The sequence below is a fragment of the Gymnodraco acuticeps genome, unplaced genomic scaffold (genome assembly GCF_902827175.1).
Source record: "Gymnodraco acuticeps unplaced genomic scaffold, fGymAcu1.1, whole genome shotgun sequence".
Classification (NCBI taxonomy): domain Eukaryota; kingdom Metazoa; phylum Chordata; class Actinopteri; order Perciformes; family Bathydraconidae; genus Gymnodraco; species Gymnodraco acuticeps.
This window is the reverse complement of record NW_022990631.1, coordinates 264,729-280,588: the sequence shown is the minus strand read 5'-3', so window position 1 is coordinate 280,588 and position 15,860 is coordinate 264,729. Positions and strand designations below refer to the sequence as shown.

General features: G+C 41.3%; 1 protein-coding gene across 1 annotated transcript; it reads right to left on the bottom strand.

The window, feature by feature from the left end:
- Positions 1–1,328: 1,328 nt before the first annotated feature.
- LOC117554710 (LON peptidase N-terminal domain and RING finger protein 3-like) lies at positions 1,329–13,071 on the bottom strand. Its single transcript, XM_034229195.1, has 12 exons — positions 11,815–13,071; positions 8,598–8,716; positions 8,368–8,490; positions 7,891–8,007; positions 7,612–7,792; positions 7,441–7,519; positions 7,148–7,262; positions 6,579–6,700; positions 5,903–6,061; positions 5,634–5,796; positions 5,386–5,535; positions 1,329–4,567 (listed from the first exon to the last, which is right to left on the bottom strand). Exons 1-12 carry the CDS (start codon positions 12,494–12,496, stop codon positions 4,409–4,411), a joined length of 2,169 nt encoding a protein of 722 aa, XP_034085086.1. The 5' UTR covers positions 12,497–13,071; the 3' UTR covers positions 1,329–4,408.
- Positions 13,072–15,860: the final 2,789 nt, after the last annotated feature.

Sequence of the window (15,860 nt, the reverse complement as noted above, 5' to 3'; positions counted from 1 at the left end):
CGCTCGAAGTGGAGTCGAAAGAGATGAGTTTTCAGTTTGCGCCGGAAGATGTGCAAGCTATCTGCCGTCCTGATGTCAATGGGGAGCTCATTCCACCATCTTGGAGCCAGGACAGCAAACCCACGTGTTTTCGCCGATGGGAACATATATATATATATGATAAATCATATTGTTAGAGGTAAATTGATCTCGACCTCCCCAAAATAACCAAAATCTAACACGGTGTGAGATGTCTTTTTTAGCTGTTCTGTCGTCATTTCCTGCTATCTTCTTCATAAAGTCAGTCAAAATGAATGAATGAATGGGCGTTTCTTTGACTATTTATAGGCAAATATGGGCGTTACGTGAAGCCCGCAAAAGCTGCACCGCATTTCGAGTCGGTTGTGATTTATAAAGGGAAACCGGCGTAGGAAGTGCTGTACGCACTTTCCTCGCCGGTGCGCAATGTTTGGTGAATCGGAAAATGTCGGAACATTTCTGTACCTATTTTTTGGATTTCTACTACGTAAGCAACCTTCCCACGTGAATCCTACGCACGGCGTTATAAATGAGGCCCCTGATGCGGACCCAGCAGATACTGTCTAAAATAAATGCTGCTGTGATTAAACGCAGTGGCGTTTTCTCCTGGAGGCCAAGGGAAGCCAGGCTTCCCCTGTTTTTTCGGATTGTAGTTATAATTTTAATAAATAAATAAAAACACTTCGTTTATTTTCGGAAATTCTTTGTTGTGTGTTGCTGCCGGCCCATCTCTCCCCCATTCTCATTGAGTATTTTACAAAGAGTGAAACAGCGCCCCTCTAGATGTTATGGTGAAACAGTTGATTGCACTCTCTATTGCGAGAGGAGGCCAGCCGAAATTGGCTTCCCTTGGTGAAAGAAAATGGAGGGATTGACCAATCAGACAAGGCTCACGTCATGCCCCTGGCAACCTGTGATTAGTCAGGGCCATGCCAAGGGAAGCCAGAGGTGGCTGGCTTCCCTTGCCTCACAATCCAATCAAATCGCATCAACTGTTGCAGTGACGCGTCCTAAAACCCGGAAGTAAGCTGCGCTCGGTTTCCCTCCACAACAAAGCAATGGGATTTCTCCATAGGATTTTGGAAAATAGCTCGAAATAAGGTCAGTGGAAAACGAACCTGTTTGATAAATGCACGTTTTGTTCAGTCGGATAATATCATTATAGTTTATTGTATCATGATTCATGACCCAAGAGATACTCCACAAACTATAATTCAGCATTGAGTTTTGATTGTGTAATATTGCAACATTTGACAATTAAATACAAAATATCCATGGCTAAAATATTAAAATATTGTGTATACACTTAATCCGTTGATCCATTTATTAGCATTACATGGCCATGGTAATAGAAAATTATAAATGTGGATGAATTGACTGATAATCTCTGTGCGCTTACACAACAATTTACACAATTATAAAACAAAAAAAAACCTATTGATAGAAACATCAAACACATGTTTACAAAATCAAAGATTTGAAGGCAAAGCTCATCAATCTCTTGCATTCTTCCAGAGATTAGCTTTAGCCATGTAGAAACAGTCATGTCACAGACAGCAGCAAGGCCTCAATATGTTTTCATACCACATCCTTTTCACATGTTATTGTATTCCCATACTGTGGAAGTCATGCTTTTAATGCATACATGCCAATAACAATGGGAAATACACCTTCAAATGGTATGTAGTACTTAATACAAAAAGGTTCCACACTTCTTTCTCATTGTGGACAGAAGGCACTGGCCTTTACTCATAGCACACATCAATCAAAGTCATCAAATCAGAGCTCTTTTGCAGTATAGTTGGCCTGCTACATGATGCTCACCACACAAAAGAATACACTTCATTATGTGGTAATCCAAATGTTGAGGCATTTCTTTCCCTTACTCAAAGTGGAAGTGCAAAATAAGTCAGAATAAATAAATGTAGGACATAATGGAATCAAAAATCAAGGTGTTGCTCTCTGCAATACTGTGTCTCTGCTATAAAGAGGGAATTCAAATAAATCAACATTTGAGATGTCTCAGATTGTGGGGGGATTGTGTCACCAGCAGTGTTGGGACTAACGCGTTACAAAGTTACTAGTTACTTATTCCCATTAAGTAACGCCGTTATAGTTACTGTAATTTAAATGGGTGTGTTACTGCGTTACATTATGTGATGGAACTGAACCGAATCTCCCTGCGGATGTAATTTACAGGCGAATACAGCGATGTTTTCTCACAGTACCATGGAAAAGTGAAAGTAACCAGAGAGGAGTGATGATTGGTTCACGCGGGGTAACGTTTCAGGGTAAGCCAATCAGAGACAGAGTTGGGCGGGTCTTGCCTTATGGGGAAAGTATCAGCGAGAGCAGCAGCGCATTTGCAACTTGGAAATATAACCACTATTTTCAATTTGTGGGGATAAAGGACACAACAAATATTACGGTAAAATGTGAACTGTGTGCAGGACAGAAAGCATTGTCCACATCGAAAAACAGAAATGCCAATCTCCTGAAGCACCTAAGTAATGTACATGGGGCTAAACAACTAGTCGCCAAAGACCCCACCGTCTCAACCACCGGCAATGACCCATCTAAACAGCCAAGTCTTTTTAAATCGCACTTTTGTGTTTTATTGTTCCACTATTTCATAATGATAATTGCTACAATGATGGGGAGTTGTCTTTTCTCTTACTGTGCCACAGAACAACACAAAAACTTGTATTTTTATTGTTATTATTTTTAAAGTAAAGTAACTTGTTACTAGTTACTTTTACAATTTAGTAACTAATAAAATAACTAGTTACTTTTTTGAGAGCAGTAACTATAACTATTACTTTTTAAAAGTAACTTGCCCAACACTGGTCACCAGTGATCTAAAAAGGTGAGGCCTGGAAGAGAGTCCTCCCCCAACTACAGCTTACTGGTCAGTGCTTTAATGGCAGCCATGTTGTTTGGTTGTATAATAGTGTTTTAGTAATTACACCCCACAGATACCTGGGTATTATCGATGATTTATGGGGTGAAATGTTTATATCTTTTTTCAAAGCCTTTGGAAAATAAGCAGCTCAACATCCCTTTCTCTCAAATGTAAACAATGTCACTACATGCATAAATAACGCCAAATAAATAATGATGACAAATAAGACACAAATTGATAAATAAAACACAATACGCTTTCACACCGCAGTACTTTTCCCACAAAGGTTAATCAGAACTTAGTTCATGAGAACTCTTTAGTTCTCATGAACCGCTCCCATGTTTTCTTTTGTGTTGCCATGAGTTAGTCTCTCTGCGTTTCTGCGCTGGGCTAATGCTAATGCTAATGCGAGGATAATAAAATGGCGGCTTCACAAAACTTTTTGGGGAGTTTTACAGGGCGTGGTTTGCAATCCGCCCAGCCAATCAGACATAGGAACCTTTTTCTCCCACGAAAGTACCTGCTCTCTAGCAGGGACGGAAAAGGGGGTAAAAAAGTTCTGATGAATGATCATTTTAGTTCCAGCTCTTTTTGGTGTGAACGCAACATTTCTGAACTATATCGGAACTAAAGTGGGAAAAGTACTGTGGTGTGAACGCGCCTAATGCCTCAAAGCACGCCTTTGTCAAAATGTTACTCAGCTGCATTAGATGGAGTTAGGCAGGGATCAGAATGACGGAGGGAAGACAGAATAGCAGCCCAAAAAAAGATTTAAAGTTATAGTAAAAAGGGAAACACATTGGTTTAACTGCAGATGTATTCAATTAGAAATGGGCATACCGATGAATTATGTCTGAATTAGCATTATGATGCAACAGAAGTGAGTTTATTTACACAAAAAGGCAAATTCATGCTTGGTGTCTTGCAGAATTTGAATGTACATTCGCCCCTTGCATGAATGTGTAAGTCTTTTCTCAGGAGTTTGCTTTGAAGCTATGTTCAGACAGGAGGAATCATAGTCTGAAAAGTTTGTTGTTTTCAACAATATTTACACAAGAGGAAGAGCATAAGACTTACAAAATGGAGGAAGGCCAAAAAGGCAACATTGGAGAAAAAACACATATGAGCACCACAGTTTGTTGTCTGTCGGACAAAAACGTATCACTATATTATGTGCGTATTGTAACAGCGACAAGAAATGTAACAATGGAGGTTGAAGATTGTTTTTGAATCAGTCGTTTTGGATGTTCCCCGTCCTGTCTGAACATAGCTGTCACGAGTGGAAGATATCGATGTATAACAATCAACAATCTTTGACGTGAAGATGAGTCCATGGCGCTACATCAAGGAAGGTGCAACAGTTTTATGTGCATCCAAAAAGAGGAAGAACAGCAGGTCCACTGCAGGACGGTGAGGAGGGGGTTTTGTTTGCAGGGGTGGGGGGTTACTGCATTATCCAGGCATGGTGAACGCTGAGTATGGAACATGTCACCGGAGCCTGCTGTGAGCCATGAACAGAAGCACCTTGCGGATGCCACTGAGGCGATCCTTCAGAGAGGTGAGGGCCAGGAAGGGAAGCTGGGCTCGGCCCTCCAACGGAAGAACTGCTAGCAGCCACCAGCACCACAGGGGGCCGTTAGGGCTGTCCTGAAGGAGGAGGAGAGACAAAGAAAGGAGAAATATTAGGAGGTGTGTTTCAATTTGGGTCTCATGAGAATAATGGTTGCTTTAACAGGGCCCTATGATTTTATAGATGAAACACAAGTTTAATCCCAGAACAAATGTATGTTAAAAGGCCATTGAGGATATTGCCTTCAGGGATTGTGGTGTTTTGATGAATGTCTGTTTCCGTGTTTGGACACAAATATTTGTCCTTGTTGATGTGCAAATAGAGCTAGGAAAATAAAAACTGATCTGTCAATTGAGCTGTTGAAGGTTTTATCTCATATCAATTATCGTATTGTATATTATCGAATCATATAGCATCGGATCGTATAGTAACATTATTAGATTTGATAGTATAGTATCATACTATTATTGGATTTAATAGTATAGTGTCATACTATTATTGGATTTAATATTATAGTATCATACTATTATTGGATTTAATAGTATAGTGTCATACTATTATTGGATTTAATAGTATAGTGTCATACTATTATTGGATTTAATAGTATAGTATCATACTATTATTGGATTTAATAGTATAGTATCATACTATTATTGGATTTAATAGTATAGTGTCATACTATTATTGGATTTAATAGTATAGTGTCATACTATTATTGGATTTAACATTATAGTATCATACTATTATTGGATTTAATAGTATAGTGTCATACTATTATTGGATTTAATAGTATAAGTCCAAAACATGGTTTCAGTGGTTCATTTTGATAGAAAGACACATTTGAAAGAAGTATGAATATTTTCGTTGTGCCTTTGTCAATTGTGTTTGTGTTTACCTGAAGTTTAGAGTCTTTCTGAGGCATGGGTCCAAAGTGACCTTCAATGCGTTCCCTCTGCTCCTTCTTCAGGGAGTTGACCCACACCAGGGCCTGGTCGTACACCGAGTCGTGTAGAGACTGCAGCTCACGCTCCGCCACGCCCTCCACCTACACACACACACACACACCATTTGAGTTAGATGAACCTATTCTGGTAATTATCTATCAAGCTTTACTTCTCAATCCTCTCCCTTTCCCCTTCATACCTTTACATCCTCCAGGTACTCTATATCAGCTGTGTTGTATCCGTCCCTCTCGCGGTGCTGGATGACTTTAAACCTCCGCATGCCGATGGTGTCCACAACTGAGCGGCCGTCGGAGAAGAACTGCACATCCCGAATCTCCAACAAGCACCCGTAGTCTGCAAACCTGGAGGCAGATGGAGAAATGTCATCATCAGTATGGATACACACCTTTATAGATGTGTGTTAGAGACGTAATAACCAATTACACAGAGGTAGTTTCCAACACTGACCCTTTGAGGTCGTTTCCCAGACACATGCCAAAGCAGTTGGTTCCCGCCTCGATGCAGCGGCGGATCATCAGTCTGTAGCAGGGCTCGAAGATATGGAGAGGGCACGGCACAGTGGGGAAGGCCATGGTGCACACAAATATAGGCACGTTCTTGTTCAGACTGTGGAGAGACAAGAAGAAAGGACCAAAGGTTTAACGGGGTGCACAGCAGGTACAAGAACATGTATATATACAGACAGAGGGTGAAAAGAGGTGCTGCAGCACAGGCAGTATGAGAAAAGAGCTTTTTGAACATTAAAGCGTGTAGACATGTCCCACTAGAGACACTACTAATATGAACCTGAAAATGAGCGTAATATGTCCTCAATCTAGGAACAACTGCTCAAACTTTGTTGCATCATTCCTCAAAACTAATCTTAAGGCGACATGTAAAAAGCAAAAAAACAAAATACTGGCTAAATATGAGAAGAGAATCATTGGCTTCAGTAAGGGGACACTGGAGGCCTGAGGTGACGCACGCTGAGAGATCAGTGTGTCACATTGTAGGTCAGTGGGTCAAACAACAGTACATGATATTCACAGAGCTATGTCAGTCCACTGTGAACCATAATCTGTGATAACAGTCAAATAAAACCTGAGGATAAGACACTGGAGAGCAGAAGAGGACACACACTTACTTGGAGAGCTCTGCCATCTCGTCCTGGTGGATTTTCTGTCTCTCTTTGAGCTCTGAGGGGAAATACCTCAAGATGAGCTTCTCAATTAGCACTGTCTTACAGTACTGCCTCTGGACCAGGAACTGGGGAGAGACACAGACAGAAAGGCTCTTAGAAACGTGTTTATCGTTGCAGAAACATTTTGCAACAATATTCATGTAGAGGCTTGCTTTTCATTTTGCCTCGTGACATAATCCGTTTGTGTTTGAGGCCCAGAAAATGACATATTGAGCGGTTAGGTAACAGCCATGACATAACTGATCCAAATGAAACACAGTTTGGGCACCAAAGTCCTTTTGAACATATGGCATTTCCACTATCAGTTACATTCATGTCATTGCAAAGTGTTTTAGTTCCATAGCAATCTCTGGCACCATGCTACCTCATATCAAATAACCCCAATGAGTTCTACAGTGAAGTCAATGGTTTACATTGGGGAAAATAGATACTCTGAGTTATGATGTTGACATGGTTTTAGTGCTAATATACTGGATCAAGTTTAAATAACATTGTTAGAAGGGGAATATTACCTCTGAGAGCTCCTCTTTACAGAGCGGACACTTTGGGTTGTGGTCCATACATCGCTCCAGACAGCGAAGACAGAACGTGTGACCGCACGACGTCGTCACCGGCTCGTAGAAAAGTCTGGGTGGAAAACACACGGAAAATACAATTAGTCAAAACCATAGAGACAAGAGTATTACTTCATTGTATTCTTGAATGGAGCGACTGTCATGAAACCCAATGTCCCATGTGATTAATCAAGTATTCAGATGTGCTGCATGGTGGGTGTCTATAAGGATTTACAAGCTGTACATCTCACCTCATACAAAGAGAACACTCCAGATCTGTCGGGTCCAAGACATCTGCAGAACTCATGAGATTCTTAACTTCTGCTGGCTCTAAATGGAGACATGATCACATACAAGATAAGACACACTTGCTGCTGCTTGAGAGAGTGCATTCGTGCGTGTGCACAAACTAAGAAGCTCACCAGATTTTGCTCTCTTGTGATCTCCTCTTCCCTCCTGTCCTCCCTTCTCCTCTGTGCTGCTCCATTTTCTTTTAAGGTGGAAACTGTGGTCCGGACTCCTGACTTCAGGCTTCATCTGACCTTTGCCGTCACCAACGTCTGATCTCTCAGGTGCCAGAGACATGAGGCTGGGATTGAACATCTAAGAGACAGATGGAAGGAGAAGATAATGAATCCTCACGTCCCCTCAGTGTTTTTGTTTATATAACTGCTGCCAGCTGGAGGTGGAGCAGCTCTTACCTGGGAGGGCGTGGTGATGCTGTTCTTGATGTGAGCTCTTAAAGAAAGTATGTTGGTGTAGTCGGAGATGTGTTCAGGGACCTGATCTGTAACCGGAGCCAGGAGATCACTGAGGAGCTGAGAGAAGACAATAAACAGTGATGTGATTATTCTGCTGACATTTAAAACAATATTATAATATATACTCTTTGCTGATGCAGTATGTCATGTTCTCCTTTCAAAAATACTACACAAAACAAAGACAAATGTTTGACACTGAATATGACTGTGGGGTCCTTCAAATTAACGAAAAGGTGTACATTTTTCTTTTAAATAAAACTATTTTTTTACGTTATTCTCATCAGTGAAAAATAAATATAATCTATAATAAATATAATAGGAAATGTTTGACATACATGACATGATGAATGAAAGATGGAATACATATGTTTTGAATTGATATGCATCTGTAGGTGTGCTCTATAATGTTGTGCTCACCTTGTGAGCCTCGGTCTTGGCCAGTCTGCAGTCGGGCTCTATGGACAGACACAGCAGGTTCTCCCTCAGAGCCTCCTCCGTCCTGCCCAGAGACACCAGAGCCTGCGCCTTACGGATATGACCCTGCAGGAGGGAGGAACACACATCACTTATCCAACCACACGCAAGAGCGGTTTGCATTTCACTAACATAAACCCGTTTAATAATGCAGATCAATCTGTGGGCCGTACCTTGGACCAGTGAGGCCTGAGTCTGCAGGTCGTCTCTGCGTCTCTCAGAGCCTTTTCATGGTGTCTCAGACTGGAGTGGATCTGGGAGCGGTTACTGAACAGTATGTGGTCCATGGGTGCTGTGGAGAAGAGAAGGGACAGTTAGTAACCATAGGTAGATTGTTACAAGAGAATAGAGTGGTGCAGGAATTAGTTAGCATTTTAGGACTACCGGCCTTCCGATGGGGCAAACACCCTGGCACAAAAGAGTCACCACAATGAACGCATGACGCCTAGCTGTGGCCAAATAATTGGCATGCCATGTGGCTGCACAAGACTAAACCAGTCAGGAGAAACATCATATGCAATAGAGTGGAGCAGGAATGAGTCTAAACCTGGAAATAAGTTTGCATTTGACCTCTTCCCTCGTCTTAAAGTCAACGTTTTTAAATGTTGAGTTTTTGGTTAGGTTCCTGGGAAAAAAGCTATGTTGAAACAAGCTTAAGAGATTTTTTAAATGTTTCTATGACAGAATATGTCGGTAAATTCCCCACTGGGCAATGTCTGAAGCTGCTATGTGTCATAAGAAAAGAGGTTGCTAACAAGTGACTAAACGGCATCACGCCGAACATGAGTCCGCCTTTAACTTAGGCGAAAAACCCATTGGCCTTTTGTGGCGGGAGCCCCTGCTGTGCTAACTTCCAGGCCGCCCTAAAAGAATCCATCACAACTGCAACTGTATGTTCTGAAATATATGTGTCATTATTAAAGAGTCCATGCAGGTCTTTACATTGCTTTTGATGCTCCATTTACAGTTTAGAACTGAGAGATACAGTATATTTCCACATTTAAAGTTTGGGCATTTTTGCTTTGTATACTATTGAAATAGTTGATATAATATTAATATAGTGTAAATCTGTATTCTGTCAATGAACTAGTCAATTATTTTTGGTTTAAGAACTCTTTCTATCAGCTTAAAACCATGACATACCAAGTCAGTTTAGTGACCCCAATACTGAGGCAACTGTTTCAATAAAAAAAGAAAAGAAAGCATGGCCTCATCTACCACATCCTTATGTTCTAATGGCCTACAAAGTAGGGCTGCTCAATTCATCGTATTTTAATCGCAATTACGATTTTGGCTTGCAACGATTATGAAAACAACATAATCGAAATTAAACGATTATTTTTTTATTGGTTTTTCAGTTGAATTATACTTAAAGTTCAGGGTAATCAACTGTTAAAAACATACTGTTCCATTTTTTTTTTTTCAATCAATGGATGTTTTCAAAGTAAATGGATAATCGTTTTTAATAATCGTGATATCAATTATTGACCCAAATAATCGAGATTATGATTTTTGCCATAATCGAGCAGCCCTACTACAAAGCTGATGTCGCTGGTGATATAAGAATCAGAGTTACATGAAAGGAAGAATGTTTGAATTGATCAGTTTCCACGTTATAAAACAGGTTATGAAAGAAAAGTGCTGCCTTACAAAACCATGCAGCAATATCAAGGTCACCCACATGTTAGGTTTCATAACTAGAAAGACTATGCAAATGCGCAGCATGTGGGAATCAGAGGATGCATTTTACACCATGAAAGAAAAACAGAAATGTGTGATGGGAGCAGATTATTTTACACGGTTAAAATAGTTTATTTTCCCTTGTAAAAATTGGTTAGAAGAACAATTATTAATCCAGATCCAACTTTAAAATGAACTCTAAAATATAAATGTAACATAAAATAAGAAATGCACCAGTTATAAATTGAATCATGCAGACAACCAAAAAAGTATATATTTTCACTAAATATCGACACATCTTTATACTTAATTTCCTATATGTATTATGAAAGAATAATATAGGCAATGATTCTGCAAGTACTAGCAAGTTGATTAGGGTTGCACCTTCTTTAGTGAAGCAAGTGTTCCTTTGCCTTTAGTTATAACCACAAATGAGTCGGAGTGACGCAGTTAATGGAGCAGCCATCCAGATTCAAAGGACAATTCTGCGAGTCATTGCAGTTTGAAGCCAGTTATATCACTCTGTGTGACTCATTATTTATCAGCTTTCCCAAACACACAGGATCACTTTTAATAGCATGTTGGTGCAAATTAAGATTCTGGACACATACCAGAACAATCTGATTCTATGCCTTTGGGAGCTACGCAGATTAACTACGCAGCATTGTTGGTGTCTGAGCATCTCCGCTGCAGCACCAGCTGGAAGTTAAATTGCCCTTAGGTTGGATTCAAACCCAGGTCACCTGCAGTGGGGAATGAGCTCCAATGCATGGGCCACCATCTCTACCAAACAAGCCTTTAGAAGGGACCTTTCACCTTTTCCAGTTTCATAAAGGAACTGTTTATCTCTAACCAACTACACCTGTCAAAGAGTGAGTATGCAAATCTCTAGGTAGATGCATGCTTTGCTTTCTTCTGCACATTAAATTGTTCACAAGGTATGTGGGTTATCTTTAGTAAGTCTCATTTAGGTTGATAAACACTTAAACAGCAAAACCGGTTATAGAAAAAAATATATTTTTGATGTTTAAAATTACACAATCAACATGAGCGGTGACTGCTCTATTCCAGAGTATTGATCCTAAAATATATATTACATCTGTGTCTATTAAAGGGTATTTCCGTACTCATAATCCCGTCTGTAGGTCACAGTTCACCTGTGTCATTACTACCTCTGCCAATATGAAACCCCCGTAGGGCTGTGTTCCTAGTGTTGTTGACCTGCAATATTAGCCTTGACCACATCTCCCTGAGTCATTGTTTGTAGTTACACAATGAGGGAGCTGAGGGGGGCGGGTTACGTGCTTACGCAATGTTTGGTCCACTAGCCCAGCCTACATAACCGTGTTATCCAACACATGGCTCTGTGGCAGAGGCAGCTACTCACACACTGTGTAAGTAACACACGTATGAAACAGTCATTTTATAACAGAGATGTTATGTCTCAATGGTGTGTCAACTGACATTCTACATGTAACAAAACAACGTGTAATACTGAAGAGTAAAAGTAAAAACATGAAGTTAGAGGCAAAGATATTTTTGCATAATGACATACGCAGTAGCAAAATGTAGGCTACTCTGAGGAAAACAGTTAAAAAACAGGTTAAAGTAGCTTATTTAGCAAAGACACATACGAAGCAGAAAATATTCTGTTAATTAACGTCACTTTGTAACACTTTCTTCAAAAATACAAGTCAATGGTTGTCCTACCTATCATTATGGCTTGGTTGTATTTCTCCAGTGCTGCCTCCAGCCTCCTCTCGGCGTACAGCGCGTTGCCCTCCCGCCGCAGCCGGCCGGCCTGGTGCGGGGTCGGGAACCACTTGGCCAGCAGGTTGCTAAGCACCACGTTGACCCGGTAACTCTGGACCTCCTCTTCCCCGGTGCTGGCCCGGCACTCTCTGCAGACCCCCGGCCGCTCCTTCTCCTTCCTCTCCCTCTCCAGACACTTCTTGCAGAAGCAGTGTCCGCACGGCAGAGTCACCGGTTCGAACAGAAAGCTCAGACATATCCGGCAGGAGAACTGTTCGAAACCTGTAGCACCGACTCCCGGGCATCCCGCCTCCGCCCCTGCCTCACCTGCCCTGCTCGGGGTCCTGTGCCCCCCGGCTTGCCTTCTGATATTACTCGCCAGGTAGTCTATGAGGTTGCTCAGGTGAACCGGTCCCAGTCTGTCTGTCTCCGAGGCTTGTCGGTACATATCTAGAGCTTCGGAGAATTTGCCCCCGAAAGCGAGCGCGTCAGCCCGCTTCACCATCAGCTCCTGCCGCCGGCTCCCTGAATCTCTCAGACCCGCTAGTTGGCACTCGTAGATATCTGCAGCTAGGTCGAAGTTTTTCGACTGGAAAGCCTCCGCTGCAAGCTGAAGCATACTCTCACTATCTGTCCTCATGACCAACAGTTTCAGAAGTCCTTAACCAATGTCTGATCACTCGTCTGCTGCTGGAAGTACTGGCTGACTACAGTGCTGGCTCATGATGTAGTCCTGGAAGGTCCATATTATTCTCAATGGAACGTCGCAGGAGGGAAAAAACGGTTACGTAAAATATGTGTCATGTGACGCCGACCAGCTGTTCTGATTGGACGTTTTGGAAACCGATTACAAAACAATCTGCAATTAACAGTTTCAGTGTCGGCGGCCGGAGCCTTTCTGACCTGCATGCGGGAATGTATTGAACAGTTGGCGGGTCAGTGTGGGAGTCCGAGGTGGGGGTGGGGTGGGGCACTGAGCTGGGGGGTTTTCTACTCAAAAGTGTATTGGTGTCTCATTTCAGGAAGTTATTCAGTGTAATTCATGTTTAATAATAATATGATATTATTTGTTTCACAAGTTTTGTCTGCTGTGCAATGGAATGACCCTTATCTGCACAGGGGATCACTTGAAGATGAAGTCCATGCTATCCTTCTGGACAACAATCTCTAATACTTTTTTGTAAAAGTCCTCCTTATCTTCCTCTAGTTTCAAAAGTCTAGTTTGTTGTTTGCTACCGTCTCTGCGTAGAATAACAGTAGCAACAAGAACCTGTGGGCTCACGTGCGCCCCCTTCAGTGCGGCAGAGGTTATGGCTGCCTCTCCAGGTGCTTTTTTCATTGCCGTTGTATGATGAGACCAGGGAGCCTAAATATCATGTACGTGAAATAAGTTATTTAGAGACCATGGATGGCGAGGATAAATGTAATAGAGGGATCTACAAACATTACATTGGTGACATACAGTGAGATGGTGCAGGCATGCGCTTAGGGCCCGCTTTCCAGATAGTTTCTGTGGGGTGACGCATTCTGAGGTGAGGCAGAGCTCATCTGTGCCTCACCTTACCCCACAGTAACTGGCTTGAGCGCGCTCACAAAATAAGTGCCCGCGTTAAATTAGTGCCCGCGCTCCAGCCAGTTTTTGAGGCAGAGCTCGTCCCTGCCTCACTTCTCATCGCTACCCGTAGTTGTAGCGGAGCTCGGCAAATTTGCTGATTTTGACTATAAAAAGCGATTGGAATCATACATAAATCACATTTACAACACAGATCAGTGGAGCCATTTTATTATTATTACTATTTAGTTTTTCTTTAGTTGTTTTTCCGTTACATTGGAGTATGACAGGCTCTGCCTCCCCTGACTGCACGTCGCTGGTAAATATATATATTTCACAACATTGTTGTTACAGTCTTAGTTAGTGAGGTACCAGGCAATAATAGAAGTAGGCTACCCAACTTTACAAAATGTAGATATTTCACATAAGTATTGTTAATGCACCACCGTGTTGGTGTGTGTGTGGTTTTCTACCAGGGACTGAGGTGGTTAATTTAACTGATTAGGAACAAAATGTTTAACCCATGGGATTTTGTCTTTGAGAGGCATTCTCTCTGTTTGTTGCTGGAGTTATGCCTGTTATGTCACCGGCTTCACCCGTCATACAGCAGGAACATCAGTTATGTGACAAAGAAATTAAAAGGTGTGACAAAAATGCTTGACATACATTTTTCGTTTCATGAAAACCTCAAAATAAAATCATTACTTGCATTTTTCATAGATCAAGTAGTCAAGTTGTGCTTTTGGACCAATCCGCTGCACTCACCAACATTTGTTTAGGGTTGCTGGTATTCCTGTTAAGCTATTACACACTCTGTACTGTGACAGGATCATTTTTATCAGAAGAACATGTCCCTTCTTGTCACTGCCCCTCACATCAGTTCCTTGGGTGTCAGACGACATAAGGCGTTATCAAACAGTGACACAACCTATGTTTGATAACTGTGAGGCAACAGTCCCTTCCCAGAACTTTAGCCAGTCATTGTTGCATAAAAGTGTTGACAAATGACAAAAAGTCAGTGCAAATCTCTACCAGGTGCATGTGTCTTCCTCTGCCTTTCAAAACAATGAAGAGATGAATCTCACTTTATTGTGACTCCCGGCTCCCTTAAAGACACAATGGCAGCAGCAGAGATAACAACAACTGGATGTATTTATCTTGTATTGGCTTTACTTTAGTTGATCATAACATGTTTGGTATATAATTAAACTGCACATGCTTCAGTTCAAAATAAGTCAGAACCTCTCTATGGATTTGAGATTTTAGGCCTGACCGTTTGGCCTGAGGAAATGCTAGAAGTGTCATTATGCAGAAGCAGCTGTTGATCACTTGAGTCTTTTACCGGCCCTTTAAGTGTAGTGAGGAGTCATCAATCAATAACGGTATAAAACAATCAATAACAAAGCTTGATTCAAAAATGTATATAACCACAACAACAAGAGGTCCTTGAGAATACAGCTATACATTTGCACAAAAACTATAAGCTTAGTAGTTTGCAAGATTTGCTGCAGACCGATACTCTCCTATGAGTATAATACGTTTATAAGGGTTTTTTAGTGACTGCATAGAAGTGGCATAGTGCTTGTAGCATTATTAAGGTCAGAGTTCTTAGTCCACACTGCATTTGGATACAGTGGCTGCTGATAGAAGTGGGTTAATCTCAGAGTTGAATGACTCTGGTTACAGGATTGTCCTCCAAATTGTTCCGATAATAGCCGACGTTGTATTTTAAGCCAAGCCTGAAGTATGCAGCCTCAAAATACAACCTGCATGTGTGAGGGGATTACAGGCCGGTCAGTCTATCAGTGTCCATGTCCTTAGTGTAGTGCGGTGCAGGAGATGTGAACTCTGAACTCAATCCTGCACAGACACAAACCGCTGACTGATAATATTCACAGCAGCAGACAAACTGACACACATGCAAAAACGGACGGACTGAGCTACAGGCACTGTATAAAACAAAGCAGCAGAACAGTATTTTTTTTAAAAGCATTTTATCTGAATTTTATGCAATTTACAGGAAAGATTAGCCTGTCAGTTTAATTTAGGAATGCAATAGCGACATCATTAAACAAAAATATATGAACACTTTTAACAAAATCTCTAAATAAATGCATTTACTTTTTATTATAAACACTAAAGATTACTGACAGCTGGCAGGGAATGTTTTATTTTTAAGGGAAATCATGGTTGCATATAACATATTTAAGAACACATCTGATTTATTTGGATGAAAAAACACTTATATGAAGCTCAGCGCAAGTTCTTTCAGGAAGACTGGGTATATATATTCACTCCGCAGCTGCATATAATCAGCTCATCACGGGCGTTGTCTATAACTATAACCAGGGGTGCACATAACTTTTTTGCCCTGGTTCTCAAAGGAGCACCTGGAGATGTTGCTTGGTGCTCATCCTTAAAATGAAATAAACCGTAACTTTTGAGGGGTCTT